The 18,196-nt window shown below is 51.6% G+C and overlaps 1 protein-coding gene across 11 annotated transcripts in view; it reads right to left on the bottom strand.

Moving 5' to 3' along the window:
- TCOF1 (treacle ribosome biogenesis factor 1) overlaps window positions 1-17,629 on the bottom strand; it is a 42,342-nt gene extending 24,713 nt beyond the window's left edge. For 6 of the 11 annotated variants that reach the window (XM_009241185.4, XM_054556062.2, XM_009241186.4 and 3 more), the window contains exons 1-11: window positions 17,426-17,620; window positions 14,066-14,121; window positions 11,012-11,151; window positions 7,654-7,727; window positions 6,670-6,856; window positions 5,968-6,041; window positions 3,342-3,572; window positions 1,178-1,390; window positions 750-947; window positions 398-607; window positions 7-222 (exon numbers count right to left, since the gene is read on the bottom strand). In XM_009241185.4, the coding sequence (XP_009239460.4) occupies window positions 7-222; window positions 398-607; window positions 750-947; window positions 1,178-1,390; window positions 3,342-3,572; window positions 5,968-6,041; window positions 6,670-6,856; window positions 7,654-7,727; window positions 11,012-11,151; window positions 14,066-14,121; window positions 17,426-17,533 (1,707 nt within the window). In that variant the 5' untranslated portion in view covers window positions 17,534-17,620. Of the gene's footprint in view, window positions 1-6; window positions 223-397; window positions 608-749; window positions 948-1,177; window positions 1,391-3,341; window positions 3,573-5,967; window positions 6,042-6,669; window positions 6,857-7,653; window positions 7,728-11,011; window positions 11,152-14,065; window positions 14,122-17,425 lie in introns of all 11 variants that reach the window. The other 5 variants (XM_054556064.2, XM_054556065.2, XM_054556066.2 and 2 more) reach the window with 2 other exon arrangements.
- Between the last annotated feature and the right edge of the window lie 567 nt (window positions 17,630-18,196).

Raw genomic sequence — 18,196 nt, 5'->3', positions numbered from 1 at the left:
CCTCACCTGAGCCGGGGCCACAGCTGTGGGCACCTCTCCATCACTGCTGTCTGATGACTCCTCACTGCTGCTCTCTGATTCCTCCTCCCACTTCCCCACCTGGGCTGAGGGGGTTGTAGGCCCCACCTTCCCAGGTGGCACTGGGGCGGTGCCTTTCCCCAAGGGCCCCATGCCCATGGTGGAGGCAGATTTCACCTGGGGGCTTTTCCCCGAGGGCTTCACCTGGGAGACACAAAGGACAAGATTAGGGAGGGAGTCCAGAAGAAGAACGTGAGTGAGGGGAGGAGAGCAAACGAAGCCAGCTGCACAGGGCTCTAGGTTCAGAGAGGAAAAATCAAATCCACAGGAGGTCTTTTGAGGCAGGGCACAGGCCATGCAGGGCGGCTTCCAGCCTTACCTGAGCTGCGTTCATGGCTGCCGGTGCCTCTCTGTCACTGTCTGACTCCTCGCTGCTGCTTCCTGAGTCCTCCTCCTGCTTCCCCGCCTGGACCTGGGCGGCTGCAGGCCCTGTTTTCCTAGGAGGTGCTGGGGCAGCCCCTTTCCTGGGGGACTCCTTGGCAAGGGCCGAGGTGGCTCTGACCTGGGAGGCCTTCCCTGAAGGCTTCGCCTGGAGTGAGAAACAGGATGAGGGGACAGCCCGGAGGGTGGACGTGTGGAGACAGGAGCTGGATGTGGCAAAGGTGGCCACACCCATGCAGGTGCTGGCGTTTAGGCATGGGGCTACTCTCCACCCCACCTCTCTGCCTCACCTGAGCAGGCGCCGCCTCCTCCTCACTGTCTGAATCCTCGCTGCTGCTCTGCAAGTCCTCCTCCCGCTTCCCTGCCTGGGCCTTGGCAACTGCAGGCCCTGTCTTCCCAGGGGGCGCTGGGGCAGCTCCTTTCCTGGGGGACTCCTTGGCAGGCGCTGAGGCAGCTCCGACCTGAGAGGTTTTTCCTGAGGCCTTCGCCTGGAGAAACAAAACAAGGGGAGACAGCCCAAAGGATGGACATGTGAGGAGACACAGGACACCAGGTACAGAAGACCAGATAGGGCAAATGATGCCACACAGTGAGAGGGGAGTAAGGGGCTGGGGTCTGAGGCACGCCCGGGGCTCTGGCACAGAGTGGGAGAACAAGTCCTGAGAAGGCCTTCTGGGGAGGGGCCTGGCTGCATGGAGTCTCCCTCCTCAGGCCTCACCTGAAGCAGGGCCTTGGCAGCTGGTGTCTCCTCCTCACTGTCAGACGACTCCTCGCTGCTGCTCTCTGAGTCCTCCTCTGGCTTCCCTGCCTTGGTCTGGGAGGCTACAGCCCCTGCCTTCCCAGGGGGTGCTGGGGTAGCCCCTTTCCCAGGGGTCCCCTTGGCAGGGGCCGAGGCAGCTCTGACCTGGAGAATTTTTTCAGAGGCCTTTACCTGGTGAAAAAGAAAGGGCAGCTTGCTCTCCTTGTGAAAACTCTCTGGTGATGCCTTTAGGATAAAAGTCCAGAGGCCTTAATGAGGCTCCTAAGACCTCCCCTGCTTCCCTCCCCACTCCCCACCTTGACTGATACTTTGGCCACACCAGCCTCCTGGTTTCTCAAAAATTGATCAGCTTCACATACTCTCACTCCTGGAGCCTCCATGTCCCCTGTTCCATTTCACTTAGCCACTGCCTCCTCAGCCTCTGGCTCCCTAAGAGACACCACTTCCTTAACATGGTTCTCCCTGGTGCCCCAGCACACTGGGTAGTTAGAGCCTGTCCTCTGCTGGGCTCCCACTGGCCAGAGAGCTCTGGAGGCACAGGCACAGGCACTGGCTTATCAGGAGCATCATCAGACTGGGCTGTGGGGAGGGGGTGTGCAAAGGCCCAGGGAACGGAAGGAATGAAGAGGCAGTCTGAAAGCGGGGAAGGGACTAAGGGAGGCCCTCACTGGACTTTCTGCACATGGACAGCAGCAGGACCCCTGGGAAGCCCATCCTCAGCCTCATGGGGCAAGGTTTGCACACCTGGCCCCCTCTTCACTAACTCCTCGGTGGGGCTCTGCACTGTCTTGGGGCTTTGGCAGGGTGGCTGCAGGCCCTGTCTTCCCTGGAAGGCCCTGGGTGTTCAGCCCTGGGCCAACAACCCTAGAAAACAGCTCTGATCTTCTAAGAAGCTTCCCATGCAGAAAGTGCAGGCTGCTCCACACAGGTCTTGCTTGGCTAGCTCCTTTTTAAATTTTTGAGCCAACATGGAGAAAGCAGATTTTACATAACAGTTCACATTTATGGCCAGGTGCGGTGGCTCATATCTGTAATCACGGCACTTTGGGAGGCCCAGGTGGGAGGAGACTGCTTGAGTCCACAGCCTGTGAAACACAGTGAAACCCTGTCTATACACACACACACACATAAGCTGGGTGTGGTGGTGTGTGCCTGTATTCCTAGCTACTCAGGAGTGAGGCTGCAGTGAGCTATGATTGCCGTCACTGCACTCCAGCTTGGGCAACAGAGCAAGACTCTGTCTCAAAAAAAAAAAAAAAAAAAAATTCACATTTGTGTTCCTTCTCAAAGTGGATGCCCATCCAACACTGTGTAGCCCCCAGACACTGCAAAATAGACAGCCGAGGAGTAGAAGCTCCCTGTAGATGCGGTGGGAACACCAATTTGTCACAATTCGTAGTCCTACTTCCACCTCAGGGCCCTGACACTTGCTGAGCCCCTGCCTGGATGACCTTCCTAAGAGTGCTTCCTCCTTCTGGTCTTTACTGAGACTCCTTCTCCCGAGGCCAGCCCAGAGCACTCTGCTTCAAGTTGCCATTCCTATGTCCCCCACCCGACTTTCCTCTTTACCATTTACCAGCAGCTAACACAGGGGATCTGCTTATCTACTGCATGCCCCCGCCTTGTCCTGCCCCAGGCCTGGGGCTGGGTGGGTGACCCTCACTCTTCCTCCTTCCTGCTCTGACTTCCATTGCTTTCCAGCCCCCTTGTCTTGCCCTTGGGATGCACCCAGGGCCTTGGGGCTGCAGCCCTGCCCGCTCCCAGCAGATGGGGAAGGGAACTGGATTCCCTTTAGCTAACATAGTGTTTGCCTGTTCAGGGTCTGGTTTGTCCTGAGAAGTCAGAGGATTAGGCAATCAAAACTTCTCAAGTCCCTCACAGCAGGACTGGCTGGGACGAGGACAGCGGCCCATTTACTAGGCAGAGAAACTGAGGTAAAGTTGGTCACAGACAAAGTGGAGTGCAAGACTCCCCTGTGGGAAGCAGGCTGTTCTTGCTCTTCAACTTCACACCATACTCCTCCCTCTCCCCAACTCCAGTGGCAGAGGTGTTCGTGGGAGAGTACTCAGGCTGCTGGGGGACCCGCAGATCCTCCAAGGGGCAGCCCTCCTCCAGGCCTCACCTGGCTTGGTGTCCCTGCAGGGGCCTCCTCCTCACTTTCAGATCCCTCCTCACTACTCTCTGACTCCTCTTCTGGCTTCTTGGCCCTCTTGGCTGGGGGCAGGGCCCCTCCTTTGACCTGGAGTGTCACATTCCCCACCTTCCCAGGGGCTGGGGCCGCCTTTCTTGCTGGAGACTCCTTAGTAGAAACTGATGAGGCTTTGACCTGGGCTGGTTTTACTGAGGGTTTCCCCTGGAACAAGAGGATGGAATTAAAAGATGAGTAATAATTACTGTTTCCCCCTAAGATTCTGTATCAGGTGCTTCAGCAGTTGATAAAGCTCTTTCCAAATGTCACTGGATTTTTAAGCAACTCCCTGAGACAGCTATTAGCTTTAGACCCATTTTCCAGAAAAGTACAAGAGGCTTAAAGAGGTAAAATGATCAACATGAAGGGGCAGAGCCCCACTGGAACCCTGGACTGTCTGACTTTGGGACAGATCTCAAAACCATTATGCTCATCTCCCACCTGGCACACACAGGGCTCGGCCTGAGAGAAGGGCTTGCATGTCTCAATCAGGAGAGCTCATCCTGTCTGCCCCTTAAACTCAAGTATCTGATCATAGCAGCCATCCTGAGGGCCAGGAGTTCACGATGTGAACACCACCTCTGCCACTGGCTTGCTGGACACCGTGGGCAAATTCCTTCCTTCTGTGAGCTCTTTCCTACACTTCCACAATTCAGACATTTCCCAGGCAGTCAGTGCCCTACTTCTACCTCTGAGATCCATCAGACCCCTTGCGGCCCTGGGTTTCTGGGGCATCTGTTAATGGAGCTCTGCACAGCCTCAGCCCATTGAGGTTGTGTGTTTACAGAGGGCTGGGAGTGGTCCCCTTCCTTTTGGCAAGGCCTGGGGTGACAGAAGCCAGGGATGTCCTTACAGCTGGTGGTATCTAGGGCCCAAGGGTGAGGACGGAAGGTGGTGGGCAGCCCTTGGTAAGGCCTGGGGTAGATGGGGGTGAGCTTTCAACCTTCACAGGGTTACTGGGCCAGGCAGCACAGTAAAGTGAGAAGTTCCCAGGGCACCAGATCAGTTCATCCCTGACTTGCGCTGGTTTTCCCTCAAAAACATCTTTTCAACTGTGGACACCTTGGTCTCCCAGTCCCCAGCCTCTTATGCCAGTATTACTCCAATAGTCTCCTACATGGTCTCACTGCTTTTATTCTGCACTGCCCTCCAACCCAGGCTGCAGCCAGCAATCTTATTAAATGCAAATCAGGCCATCTCTCCTTGCTGGCATGGCTTCTCACAGCCCCTAGAATAAAACCCAAATTCCTTATGGTGGTCCTCAAGGTCAAACAAGATCTGGCCCCTGTCTACCTAGGACTTCATCTTGTGTCACTTTCCCCATAATTTATTTGTTTTTTAAAAAATAACATCTTGTAGAGACAGGGTCTCACTATGTTGCTCAGGCTGGGTTCAAACTTCTGGCCTCAAATGATCCTCCTGCCTTGGCACTTACAGAGTGCTGCACTTACAGGTGTGAACCACCGTACCTGGCTTCCTCCCTCTCATTTAAAGATCAAGGTTTTGGCCAGGCGCGGCGGCTCATGCCTGTAATCCCAGTACTTTGGGAGGCCAAGGCAAGCAGACCACTTGAGGTCAGGAGTTCGAGACTAGCCTGGCCAACATGGTGAAACCCTGTCTCCACAAAAAATACAAAAATTAGCCAGGCGTGGTGGCGTGTACCTGTAATCCCAGCTACTTGGGAGGCTGAGGCATGACAATCGCTTGAACCCGGGAGGTGGAAGTTGCAGCTAGCCAAGATCATGCTACTGCACTCCAGCCTGCGTGACACAGTGAGACTGTCTTAAAAAAAGATAATTGTTCTTTAAAAGCACCAAACTCTCTTTGCCGCCTTCTCTGCACATGCCATTCCTTCTGCTTACGCCTACTCATCAATGTCAGGTTCCTGCCCTGCGTGGCCCTCTACATTTCCACTTCATAGCAGCCATCACCAGTTAAATATCTGAGGGACGCTCCCTTGCCCCATGGCAGCAGGAACTCTGCCTGTCCTGCTCATCACTATATCCCCCAGGTCTGCCACTTAGTAGGTACACAATAAAAAGTAACCTGTGGAGACCTTTTCCAGGTCAAAGTTCACAAACCCAAGAGAGTCCCGCCCAACTCTAGCCAAGTGTCTAGGCCTGGCATTCACCAGTGGGCCCAGAATCCTCTCAGCAGCCGCAGCCCTAGCCAGACCAGGACAGCCACACTGTTGCCCCTGGGCCCTGTTCTTGCCCCATTTCCTGTCTGGAGTGCCCTGCCTCCTCCACACCCCTTCCCAGTGAAGCCCACTGTGCTTTGAGGCCCTACTCCAGTGCACCTCTCCCAGGAAGGCTTGTCTAGTCTCACAGGCAGGAGGGTGTCCCTCTCCCGCCCCCAGGGCTGATCTCACACTCAGAGTGCAGCAAGCAGCACCAGGCTTCTCTCCCTGCCCCTCCCTGGCTGCAGCCTTTCCAGCTCCTGGTCACCCTGCTACAGTCGCTGAACTGATCTGGGTCCACTGGTTTCTGAAGCCCCAGACAGGTTCCTGGAAGGGTTAGAAGCTGGGAGAGGGCAACTCCTAGGGATGGGTGGCAGTTACCTCCACGTCTGTCTCATCACTGGAGCTGGAGGTGTCCTCGCTGGAGCTGTCGGCCTGGCCCGCTGACACCATCCCTAGGATCGGACACGGAGGGGACTGAGGGACTCCCTTTCCAGCCTCACCTGCCCCTCCCCAGCACCTCCCCACAAACCAGCTGCTCATCAAAGCCAGGTGCTGAGTGCTCACCCCTCGTGTACCTCACATGCACTGAGCTGTGAAGCCCCCTTCTGAGGTGGGTACCATCACCATCCCTATGGTCCCACACATCTCTGAGGCCCTGGGAAGGGCTGTGAGGGGACCCAACAAACATGCACCAGCACCTGACAGTCTACAGAACCTCCATCCACCATCATATCCACTGATGTGGGCCAGACAGATGTCTACTCTACATAGGAAACAGAGGCAAATCCAGGCCTTTCAGTTTAGTCTCTGAACTGCCAGTGGTCCCTGTATAACTCACCAGGGAGTCATAAAGCAGAAAATGCTCCAACCACTAGGTGGGCTGTTCAGCCTGAGGCCAGGTCCCTGTAAGCTGACCCTCCCTCATCTAGGGGACGGGAAAAGGCCTAAGGTGCAGGAACCTGGCTGTCATGGAGATAAACTTTTGATTCCAGAAATGTCCCAGAACTTAAAGCAATGCCTAGGCCTGCCTCACCAGCCCACGTTCTGGGGACTAGGTTCCTAGAGGTGGGGGCTTCTTACCAGGCTTGGCAGCAGCTCCAAAGGCGGGGACGCTGCCTTCCTCCTCAGTTTCTGAGACCAACGTAGTATTTGCTGAGGGCTCTGCTGACTTCCTGGGAGACTTCCCAGAAAGAAGGTTGGCCACCGTCTTCCCAGTGGCAGGATGTGGCACGGAGTTCCCAGTCTTGCCAGCTTTCTCTGTCTCTGCCTACAGAGAACAAGAGTGACAGACACATCTGGTATAGCATGGTGAACTAAGAGCACAGGCCACTTGCATCTGAACCCAATCTTACCACTTCTTAGCTGTGTGAGTTTGGGTAAACTACCCCTTCAATCTGTTTCCCAATCTTTAAAGTGAGGTTAAAAACAGCACCTCCTCTCACCAGAGGTGTTGAGAAAACAGAATCCCAGTTCTTGGGACATGGTAGTTATTTACTAAGTGGTAAGTAGCAGTTTGTTGTTGATCTTATCATTACTTCATAATTACTTTGAGACATTGTTGCTAATGCTCCAGGCAATTGCAGAGGCACAATTCTTTATACATGTATGTATCTAACTCTGCTTTCTGGATTATTAGAAAATGACACCTTGTTTTTTGAGCAGTTTCCAGCTTGGAAAATGCTTTTAGAGTTTCAGAACCACAGATGTCTTGATCACTACGGTGCCTCCACACCTAGCACAGTGCCTGAAACATAACGGGTATTAGTCAAGATCTGTTGAGTGAACAGGTGAATGCAGGCATGAAAGAGGAAAGAAATCACCTACCCCAGGTGTAGAATGTGCCCAGTGGCCCACTGCAGCAGGCATCATCCTCATCTTATAGAAAAGTAAACTGAGGCCCAGAGAGGTGAAGGGACTAAGATCCCACAACTGGCGACACAGGTTGAGCTCTGAATCCAGGTGGGGCAATTACTCACAACCCTATCCTTCTCTGACATGGAAGACTGTCCCCTACCAGGCACCTTAAATCCCACAGGCAATAGCTTGGAAGGCAGTCCCACTCACCTTGGCTTTTTCTTTCATGCTTGATGGCAAGTCCGCCCCCAGGACTGAGGAGTTGGTAGGTGCTAGTCTTGGGGCTGCAAGAAACAAACATCTGCTAAAGGAGCCAGATGAGCTTTTCTCATCTATGAGTGGCAAACAGGTTTCATCTCACCTAACAATTCTATTGGTATTGGCTGCCTGGTGCTGGCATGAGGATCTGAGGCTGAGCCCAGACTTGCAGGAATGAGCTCTGTGATGCATCAGCCAGGTCCACCAGGAGCAAGAGAGAAGAGGATGGTAACATGAAGCTACGTGTCTGCATCCTTGATGGATTCCCAACTTCCCTGCAGCATGAGACGTGGAGGCCCCCGGAGGGAAAAGGACTGGCCCACATTCTTGCTGCCTACTGGGCACTGCACACTGCAATGGGCACCATTCACACAGGCCATCACACTGTAGCCCTGAAAGCTGTTTGGCAAGAAGGGGCAGTGATCAGGCAGGCAGCCAGCCCCAGGTCCACAGAGAAAGTTGCCTGGAATTCAAATGGCTTCTTAGTGGAGAGATGGCTGAACCATGCCACCTGGGCCCTGTTAGATATTGATATTCACTGATTCTCAGTGCTTATTTATTTATTTATTTATTTACTGGGACAGAGTCTCGCTCTGTCGCCCAGGCTGGAGTGCAGTGGCACAATCTCGGCTCACTGCAAGCTCCGCCTCCTGGGTTCACACTATTCTCCTGCCTCAGCCTCCCGAGTAGCTGGGACTACAGACGCCCACCACCACGCCTGGCTAATTTTTTGTATTTTTAATAGAGACGGGGTTTCACCGTGTTAGCCAGGATGGTCTCAATCTCCTGACCTTGTGATCTGCCCACCTCGGCCTCCCAAAGTGCTGGGATTACAGGCATGAGCCACCACACCCAGCTTCTCAGTGCTTTTATACCAGGGTATTGTCTCCTTAAATCTTAGATTTCTTTTTGTTAAGGAGAATGTTGCTGAGATGAATGGCATGATCTAATTCTTTTCCTGGCACTTCATTCCATCTCTCTCTTTCTATAATTATGGAAAATTTTTAGTAGTACGTAGAAAGGAAGAACCAGGCGGCTCCAACCATTAGCAACTTGTGACCAATCTTTTCATCTCATCTATTATCTCACTCACCCTTCCCCATCAAGCATTACTTTGAAGAAAATGCCAGATATCCTATCATGTTGCCCACAAATACTTCCGCATGTTTCTCTCTCAATGAGGACCCTTTTTAAAAATTTTTTTGAGACAGGGTCTTGCTCTGCTGCCCAGGCTGGAGTACAGTGGCACATTCATAGCTCACTGCAACCTCCAATGCCTGGGCTCACATGATCCTCCTATCTCAGCCTCCTGAGTAGCTGGGACCACCAGTGCATGCCACCATGCCCAGCTAATTTTCTTATTTTTCACAGAGACGGAGTCTCACTATGTTGCCCAGGATGCCAACAAGGACTCTTCTTCCTTTTTTTTTTTTTTTGAGACAGCCTTGCTTTGTTGCCCAGGCTGGAGTGCAGTGGCACAGTCATAGCTCACTGCAGCCTTGACCTCCTTGGCTCAAGTAATCCTCCCACCTCAGGCCTCCTAGGCAGCTGAAACTACAAGCACACGCCACCATGCCTGGCTAAATTTTAAATTTTTTGTAGAGACAGGGTTTTGCCATGTTGCCCAGGTGGGTCTCCAACTCCTGGGCTCAAGTGATCCTCCTACCTTGACCTCCCAAAGTGCTGGGATTACCGGTGGGTGTGAGCCACCACGCCCAACCCAGTGAAGACTTTTTAAAAAATAAAATTACATACTCGGAGGCTGAGGCAGGAGGATCACTTGAGGCCAGGAGTTCAAGGCCAGGAGTTCAAGGCCAGTCTAGGCAACACGGCAAGACCTCATCTCAAAAAAAAAAAGCCCCCAACAAAAATAAATGTAATTACACTTCCATTATCACAGCTTATAAAATTGATTAATACCAAATAGCCAATCAGTATGAAATCTTACCATTTGTGTTTCAAACAGCATGCAGGTCTGTATATATGCATGTAAGAATACATGTTTGAATGAATATAGAGGCAAAGGAGGAAGTTTTAAAGGTTACCTACGAGGAGATGCACTTAGGAATGATGGGGAACAGGGTAGGAGAACAAGAAACCTTTAAGTTTTCTTGTATATGCTCTTCTACAGTTCAAAGTGAACTCGTTTTGCATTTATAATGTAAAATTAAGCGATATATAATATATATCCAGGGCGCAGTGGCTCATGCCTGTAATCCCAGCCCTTTTGGAGGCCAAGGTGGGCGGATCACCTGCGACTAGTCTGGCTAACATCATGAAACCACGTCTCTACTAAAAAAAAAAAAAAAAGAAAAAGAAAAAGAAAACCCACAAAATTAGCTGGGAGTAGTGGTGCATGCCTGTAGTCCCAGCTACTCGGGAGGCTGAGGCAGGAGAATCACTTGAACCCAGGAGGCGGGGGTTGCCCTGAGCTGACATCACGCCATTGTACTCCAGCCTGGGTTACAAGAGTGAAACTCCGTCTCAAAAAAATAATAAAATATATATCCAGTATGATCTCAAACACTTTAAAAGCAGACTCAGGAAGCTGGGCATGGTGGTATGTGCATGGAATTCCACCTACTCAAGAGGCTAAGGCAGGAGGATCACTTGAGCTCAGGAGTTCAAGACCAGCCTGGGCAACATGGCATGACTTTGTCTTGAAAAATAAAAAATAAGTATTAAGAAATGTGTCTTCTATGTAAGCAAAAGAAGAAAATACGATGCACAGGAGACACAGCTCCTCTGTAGAGTTATGGCTGCTGTTGGGGAAAGTACAAGGAGCCCTGGGACCTTAGGGGAAGAAGGGGCTATAAAAGCTTTGACTGAGTTACTCCTGCAAACGGTGTAAAACCAGTGCCCAGTACAGCCTTCCAGTGCTAATGGGTACAATTCTAAAAGAACACAAAGATCAGCAATTCCTAAAGCATCCCACAGGTCAGACAGAAAATGTGTCCGCTAGCTGCTTTCTGAAATTCCTCCAGCAGTACTTCTGAACATGTGTCTTCCTTCCAGCTAATAAGAATCACCTGGGAGCCTGTAACAGGGCAGCTCCTGGGCCCCAAACACCAAATGAGACTGGAAGGGCCCATCTGGTTGTTTTGGTTCGGCCTTGCATCCCCAGTGCCTGGAGATACAATGCCTGGCACAGAGGAAGGGCTCAAATACTGCCAAAGATATGTGGTGCCCTCCCAATCTCCTCCCCAGGGTCTCTTAGGTCTTCTAGTGATAAGAGAAGAAGCTGGAGGTAGACTCTACCCTAGAACAATCAATATTCCATAGCCTGTTCCCAAAGCTGCAAGGCTCTTACTGGCTTTGGCGGTTTCGGCTTCGGCTTCCTCCTCCTCTTCCGAGCTCTCCGAGGTGCTGATGGGGTCTGACACACGGGTCTTCTTAGCTTGCAGTGCCGCATCTTCCTCTGCCTTCCGCTTCCGACCAAGCTCTGAGGTTCTGCAGGACAAGGGTGACTGTCTCTACCAACTGGGTGACAGAACAACTCCACAAGAATTGACTAGACAGACCTTCCCGCATCCTTCCAGCTCTTAAAGGCAATGTGCATAGAATCTAAACAGTGGTGAAAACACAGTATAGACACAATTTTGTATTCTGCATTTTCACTCACTTCATAAAGTGCTTTTACAATTCTTGATTAGTCTTTAAAATAATCAGGAATGCTGGATAATGTTATATAACAGCTGCAGCAGCTACCAGTCTTTAAGTGATAGGAGCTGACCCATGCAGGCACTTCACAGAACCGCCCAGGCGCTTCCCCCTGCAGAACATGCGAACATGCTGTGTGTACTGTGCCTTCTTGGAAGACTCTGCCCAGGTCCTTGTCCTTCACGTCTCAACTTTAATGAAGCCCCCCAAGAGAGGCCCTCGATGATTACCCCCCTCCTCCAAGGCATGCTCTGCCCTGTGATCCTGTTTCATTTTCTTCATAGCTTTTCTCTATCTCCTGTTATTTTACTTACTTCCTAGACTCCTCACCTACACAGAAAGGCCCAGGGAGGGGGGCAGTTGGCAGCTCACTACAGTATCCTCAGTGCCTCACACGTCTCAAAAACTGAACAACTAAGTGACTTGCTCATGGCAAAGTGAGTCTAGGGTATGGGTAGGATAAGCACCCAGATGGCTGAGCCCCTGGACTTTCAAGTCTCACTTCCATTGACCCCCATCCCAGGGAGTCACTGTCTAGGCCCCAGGTTTTCCAGCTGCGATGAACTCTGCTCTGTCATGGTTTGGGATGTGATACTCAGGTCCCTTGTTCCCAGGAAAGCCACTTGTCAGGATTCTCCTGTTAAAAACAGGTTTCATTTTTACATGTGTCAATTTATTCTGCCTCTTTTCCCCCAACAAAAATGTTGAGCAGGGATTTTTCTCTGGTTTGTTCCCAGCTATATCAAGAATATTGCCTGGGTTGTAGTAGATGCTCAATAAATACTGAGGCGGGTGCAGGAAGTGGGGGAGCCTCCAACCAGTAGTTTTAGCACTTTATATGGAGCACTGTATCTAACCCTCACAATGCAATGAGATAATTGCCATCATTATTTTCATTTTATAGGTGAAGACACAGACTCAGGGAGGCCAAGAAATCCATTCAAGGTCATACATACAGCTAGTTGCTGGGTTTGAACTCTGCAGGGAATTGCTAGGCTAGGCTGCCTTTCGTGGGTTTGAGGTCCTTGTCCCCCTCACCCATAGAAGGGGCCAGTGGCAGGGAGGAGTGTGCAGAGCAGCTCACTGAAGCAGTTTTTGGGGGAAGGAAGTACTACGAATAACACCCACTCATCTGGGCAAGTCAGGGTTAGGAAGTGTGGGCTGTGCCCTGTGCTCTAAGCTCTCCTTAGCAGCAGAGGACAGCCAAGAACTGAGGGTTGGCAGGATTTTCAATCACCTTAGCTCTCCACTAGAGGCTGTAATCCCTTCCACACCATTTTTGCCTTTGTTTACACACCTCTAATGACAGGGAGCTCACCACTTCCACCTAGCCCACCTCATTTTTAGATAGCTCTGATGTCGTTATATTCAGAAGCTGAAACCTGTCTTCCTGAAGCAGGTATATTTGGGGCCCACTTCTGTCTCCAGGGCCTTAGAGAACGCACTATTCTTGGTCCTCAAAGATGTGCAGTGGTCCCTCACACCCCTCTCCTGCCTCCTTTCCATCCAAGGCAATTCAGTACTCTCTACCATTCCTCATGGGATATGTCTGCACATCCTTCACTCCCTTAGTCAGCTGTGGTCAGGCCAGTGCATGAAGAGAACACAATTACTCTCTCCATTTTCCAACCATTCCTCTGTTGATACGTCCTTGGATGATTCCCCCTTCCTTGAAGAGTACATAAATTTTACATGTTTAAAAGGCATCTCACACTCAACATGTCATTGAAATCTTTCCCCTCCAAACTGGGTTCCCTTCAAGCTCTATGCATGGGTACACAAGTCAGATGTGGAGTCAATCAGATACTTCCTCTCCCACCCATCCACAGGCCCTGGTTTCATCCCTGTGATTCTTGGGAATCCACTCTCTACCCCGTTCTCCCTGTGTCAAGCCCCATCAGCTCTTGCTTGGATGATGGTGTCCATGGCCCGACCAGTCTCACTATGGTGCAGAGCGGTCTCCTCACTTTTTCACCCTACCATGGCCCCACTGCTCTTGGATAAAGACAAAATTCCTCACCATGGATAACCAGCCCATGCATGGCTATCCATGCGATGACCCAGCCCCATCTGTACTGTCCACCAGCCACAGGACTTAGCATTAGCAATTTCCACTGGCAGGTACACTCCACCTGCCGCTCTCTACCCACTGCATAGTTCACTCCTCCAATTCCTACAGCTCTCAAGTCAAAGATCACCTCAGGGAAGCTTCCCCTGGACCCCCAAATGAAGCCAGGCTTACCCATTTATGTGGCTGTGGCAACAAGTTCCTCTCTTTTGTAATCCTTACTACCACTGTAATTTAACATTCATTTGTTTCATTCTTTGACTCATGCCTACCTCCTTGGCTACAATGTCAGCTGCAGGAAAGAAGGAACCATGTCTGTCTCACTTGTGACAATATTTGCATAATAAGTAATAGGACTTGGCTTTCAGGAGGTGCTCAATATACGTTTGCTGAGCAACTGACAAGCTGGTGAGAAGCTCTTGTTCTTAAGAGATCACAGCTCTCAATGTCCCCTCCCACTACCAGATATCCACACACAAATACCCAACCATGTGATGTGAGCTGGCTTTCTGGAGGCAACAATGGTGTCCACAGTGGGCTATGGGGACAGATCTTAGACCAGATAGGTATCCCAGCTTATTCCAAGCTGAGTTGCTTGGGGTGTCCCTACTCCACCCTGTCGGCCCCACCACTTACTGTTGCCAGTGTGTATAGATGTCCAGAAGGGTTACGGGCTGAGCCAGGAAACACTTCTGCAGAGAGGTAAAGAGAAAGCCACAATTAATCCCCAGCACAGTAAGGATCCTCCTTGGGCCCAACTCTCCCCAAACTCATGACTTGTATAGACAGGTGGTTCAGAAGAGGGTCTTTTTGGCTGGGCATGGTGGCTCATACCTGTAATCTCAGCACTTTGGGAGGCTGAGTCAGGAAGATCACTTGAGCCCAGGAGTTCAAGACCAGTCTGGGCAACATAGTGAGACTGTCTCTATAAAAAAATTTAAAAATTAGCTGAGAATGGTGGCATGTACTGGTGGTCCCAGCTACTCAGGAGGCTGAGGTGGGAGGATCACTTGAGCCCAGGATATTGAGGCTGCAGTGAGCCATGCTCGTGCCACTGCACTCCAGCCTGGGCAACAGAGCAAGACCCTTTCTTTAAAAAAAAAAAAAAAAAAAAAAAAAAAAAAAAAGAGGGTCTTTTTGCTCTGGGAAGTATGTCTGCTTGGCCCTGCCAATTCTGTCCAAAACCTTCCAGAGACAAGAAGGACAACCAATGCCAACTAAAACCTTTTTAGACAACCCCTTTGAAAGGCCAGAGGTGGAATGTTCCAAGCTAGCATTCATCCAGCTCCCAGCCTCTCTGGCACTATCCATGCCTAGAGGCCATGAGACAGGGTTTTCCCCACCTTTGACCTTTAAAAAAGCTTTCAAAGACGTGGCCAGCCAATCTTCCCAAAGCACGAATCACAGCCCAGACACCTGAGGCACCCAGGTGGCATGACCACAGTCTACTAGTCTGCTGGGAAAAGACTGGGCCCAAGTGGTACCAGTCCCTTGGTGGAAGCAGAGGGAACCAGGTGGAATCCAGGCCTTTGGAGCAGAGGCCAGAGGGCCCACTGTCTCTGTAAATGTCAATAAGCCAGGATATCAAGTACTCTAATGAGGCTAAGCAATGTGGGGCACGGGTGGACTGAACTAATCTCGTCACCTCTTCAAAGTTCAGATTTCTTAACATGGTGACAACAGCGATACCCACCTTGCAGGCTGCTATCTGGTTTGAACAAGACCATCTGTCAGTGCCCAGCAGTGAGCTGGTAACACTAAGATTTCAAGAGTCAGTTTCCCTCTGCTCCACCTCAGGCAACGTGTCTTCCTTGCTGTCCTCAAATTGTGTCAGGCCACCCTGCCTCTAACGCGGCCTTGCTATTCTTGTTGTCTGGAATGTTCTCTCCCTTGTTAACTACACAGCTCACTCCCTCATTTCCTTCAGGTCTCTGCCCAAATGACACCTTCTCAATGAGACTTCCTTAACTACCCTACTTATAATCGAAGTCTGACATCGCTTATCCCCCTTGCCTGCCTTACTTTTATAGCAAGCACCATTGGATATACTATATCATTAACTTATTAAACTTTTTCTATTTGTCACCTGTCTGCTCCTACTAGAATGTGTGCTCCATGAGGGCAGGATATTTTTGCTCCAATGAAGATGGGTACTATCTCTTGCTCCCCTTATCTGTGAAGTACCATAACTACAGTAGGAAGAGCAAGTGAGGTTCAGAGAGAGTGGGAAAAGCATAGATAACGTCTTAGGGCCCATCACCCTTTAGTCCCTCCAGGAGGTTCTGAGAGCAAGCATTAGGAGCACAGCCTACACCACAGGGCAAAGGGATCTGACTACTTAGGATACTGTCTCACCAGTTCAAAACTCTCCATTGGTTTACCACTGCTCTTCCAAGGAAGATCAAACTGCCCACCAGACCACTCCAGCCAGGCCCTGCCTCTATCTCTCCAGGGGCATCTGGCCCTTGTACTTCACACTTCAGCCACTATGGACATTTTTTTTTTTTTTTTTTTGAGATGGAGTCTCGCTTTGTTACCCAGGATGGAGTGCAGTGGCTCAGTCTCAGGTCAATGCAACCTCTGCCTCCTGGGTTCAAGTGATTCTCCTGACTCAGCCTCCCGAGTAACTGGGACTACAGGTGCACGCCACCATGCATGGCTAATTTTTGCATTTTTAGTAGAGACAGAGTTTCACCATGTTGGTCAGGCTGGTTTTGAACTCCTGGCCTCAAGTGATCCGCCTGCCTCGGCCTCCCAAAGTGCTGGGATTACAGGCGTGAGCTACCGTACCTGGCCTGCTACGGACTTAAAAAAATTTTTTTTTTGAGACAGTGTCTTGCTCTGTTGCCCAGGCTGGAGTGCAGTGGCATGATCATGGCTCATATTGTATCCTCAAACTCAAGAGAGTGGACTTTCTCCAGGCCAGTGTGTACACAAGTTCCCTCCCACCACAAGGCATTTACACCTCAGCTATTCCTGACCAGGGCAATCTGCCATCCATCTCTCTCTTTTTTTGAGGCAGTGTCTCCCTTTATCGCCCAGGCTGGAGTGCAGTGGCACGATCTTGGCTCATTGCAACCTCTGCCTCCTGGGTTCAAGCAATTCTTGTGCCTCAGCCACATGAGTAGCCAGGATTACAGGCGTGCGCCAACATGCCCAGCTAATTTTTGCATTTTTAGTAGAGACGGTGTTTCACCATGTTGGCCAGGCTGGTCTAGAACTTCTGACCTCAGATGATCCGCTAGTCTCGGCCTCCCTAAGTGCTGGGATTACAGGCGTGAGCTACCGTGCCTGGCCCATCCCTCTCATTCTTAACTTATTGCAGTGCTAAGCATATAGTCACTTTTGTGATTCTTTGATTTGTCTACCTTACTAGAGCGTAAGCTCCAGGAGGGCTGGGAGACGCTGCTCACCATTCGAACACCAGGAAGCACCCTGAGTACCGGATTAACAGTTGAATTAATCAAGTAAGAAATGGCTGTACCACGAGTTCGAGTACCAAAGCTGTACGTCTCAGTACAGACAATCGCTAAAGGCCTGAGTTCCAGCTCAACTAAGGGGCTGTAGGGTCCCTTCTCCAGGCGCACCCCCGAGGGGCTGGTCACAATCCACCCCCGAGACTCGCAGCAACCTCCTTGCCCCAGGGGGGGCCGCGCTGAGCCTAGCCACGTGGCGGGAGACTTAGGAAACTTAAAACACCCGCTACCAGGAAGGGGGTGGAGGTAAGGGACGCGGGAATTACAAAGTTCGGCCCCTGCGAGCACACTTTCTGGCCCAACCCACTGCCCGGATGAGGAAAGTGAGGCCCAGGGGAACTGAAGTCGCAGTGGGGAGGCAGAGATTGCGGCTCCTCCGGTACCCCTGGCCCGCGCCGTCGAGCACTGCGGGACCCGGCTCCGGGCGCCCGCCGGGTCGCCTGGGGACGGGGCGCGGGCCGCGGGCCGCTGATCTCCACATCTTGCACGCGGCCCTCGCACACGGCCCACGAACGCTTACCTGGCCGCTCTGCTCCTTCACTTCCCGCGCCGCACGCACATAGCCAGCCCGCAGCAGATGGTGGTAGATCAGGGGAAGTAGCTCCCGCCGCTTCCTGGCCTCGGCCATGCCCGCGACCCCCGGCCGGCCGGCTACCTGCACGCCCCGCCTTAGTCCCCGCCCGCCACTTCCCTCGCGCCCTTAGACCTCGCGCGCCCCACTTCCGGCTCCTCTTTCGCTCCGGCCGCGCGGCTCGCCGGGAAACGTAGTCCCCTCTCCGGGAGGGGCCGGCCCCGCCCCTCAAGGCGAAGGGGGCGGAGACTCGTGGTCAACAAGACCGCCCATTGGCGCGGAGCAGGCGGGGCTAGACACGGACGCGCCCCCGGGGCCGGCCGGGACTTGGACGACTCTCTTAATCCTTCTGGCTGGCTCCTTGAAGAGATTTATCTTCCTTGTTAATTCTCTGATGGCTGGGTCTGCGTTTTACTCATCTCTGAACTCCCTAATCTGGATCTTTCCCTAGATCCGAACTTTGTTCTGCCTTACCTGCTCATTTATCCATTTCACACGATTTTTGGTGCCCATGAACCGGACACGAGTTGCCAGTTTATTCATTCATTCATTCGCTAACTGAACAAATCTGTAGTAAGCACCTAACTTGGGCTAGCACCCGGCTAGGCTAGGGGGATTCAAAAGATGTATAATACATGGTGGTTGCCCTCAAAGCTCACAGAGACGACTGTCCGTAACCAAGCAACTGTAGTTCAATATCTGGTGTGCCTTGTCAGGAAC

This window comes from Pongo abelii, chromosome 4, assembly GCF_028885655.2.
Source record: "Pongo abelii isolate AG06213 chromosome 4, NHGRI_mPonAbe1-v2.0_pri, whole genome shotgun sequence".
NCBI classification, from domain to species: Eukaryota; Metazoa; Chordata; class Mammalia; order Primates; family Hominidae; genus Pongo; species Pongo abelii.
The sequence above is the reverse complement of the archived record's forward strand: the minus strand, read 5'-3'. Positions and strand labels throughout refer to the sequence as shown.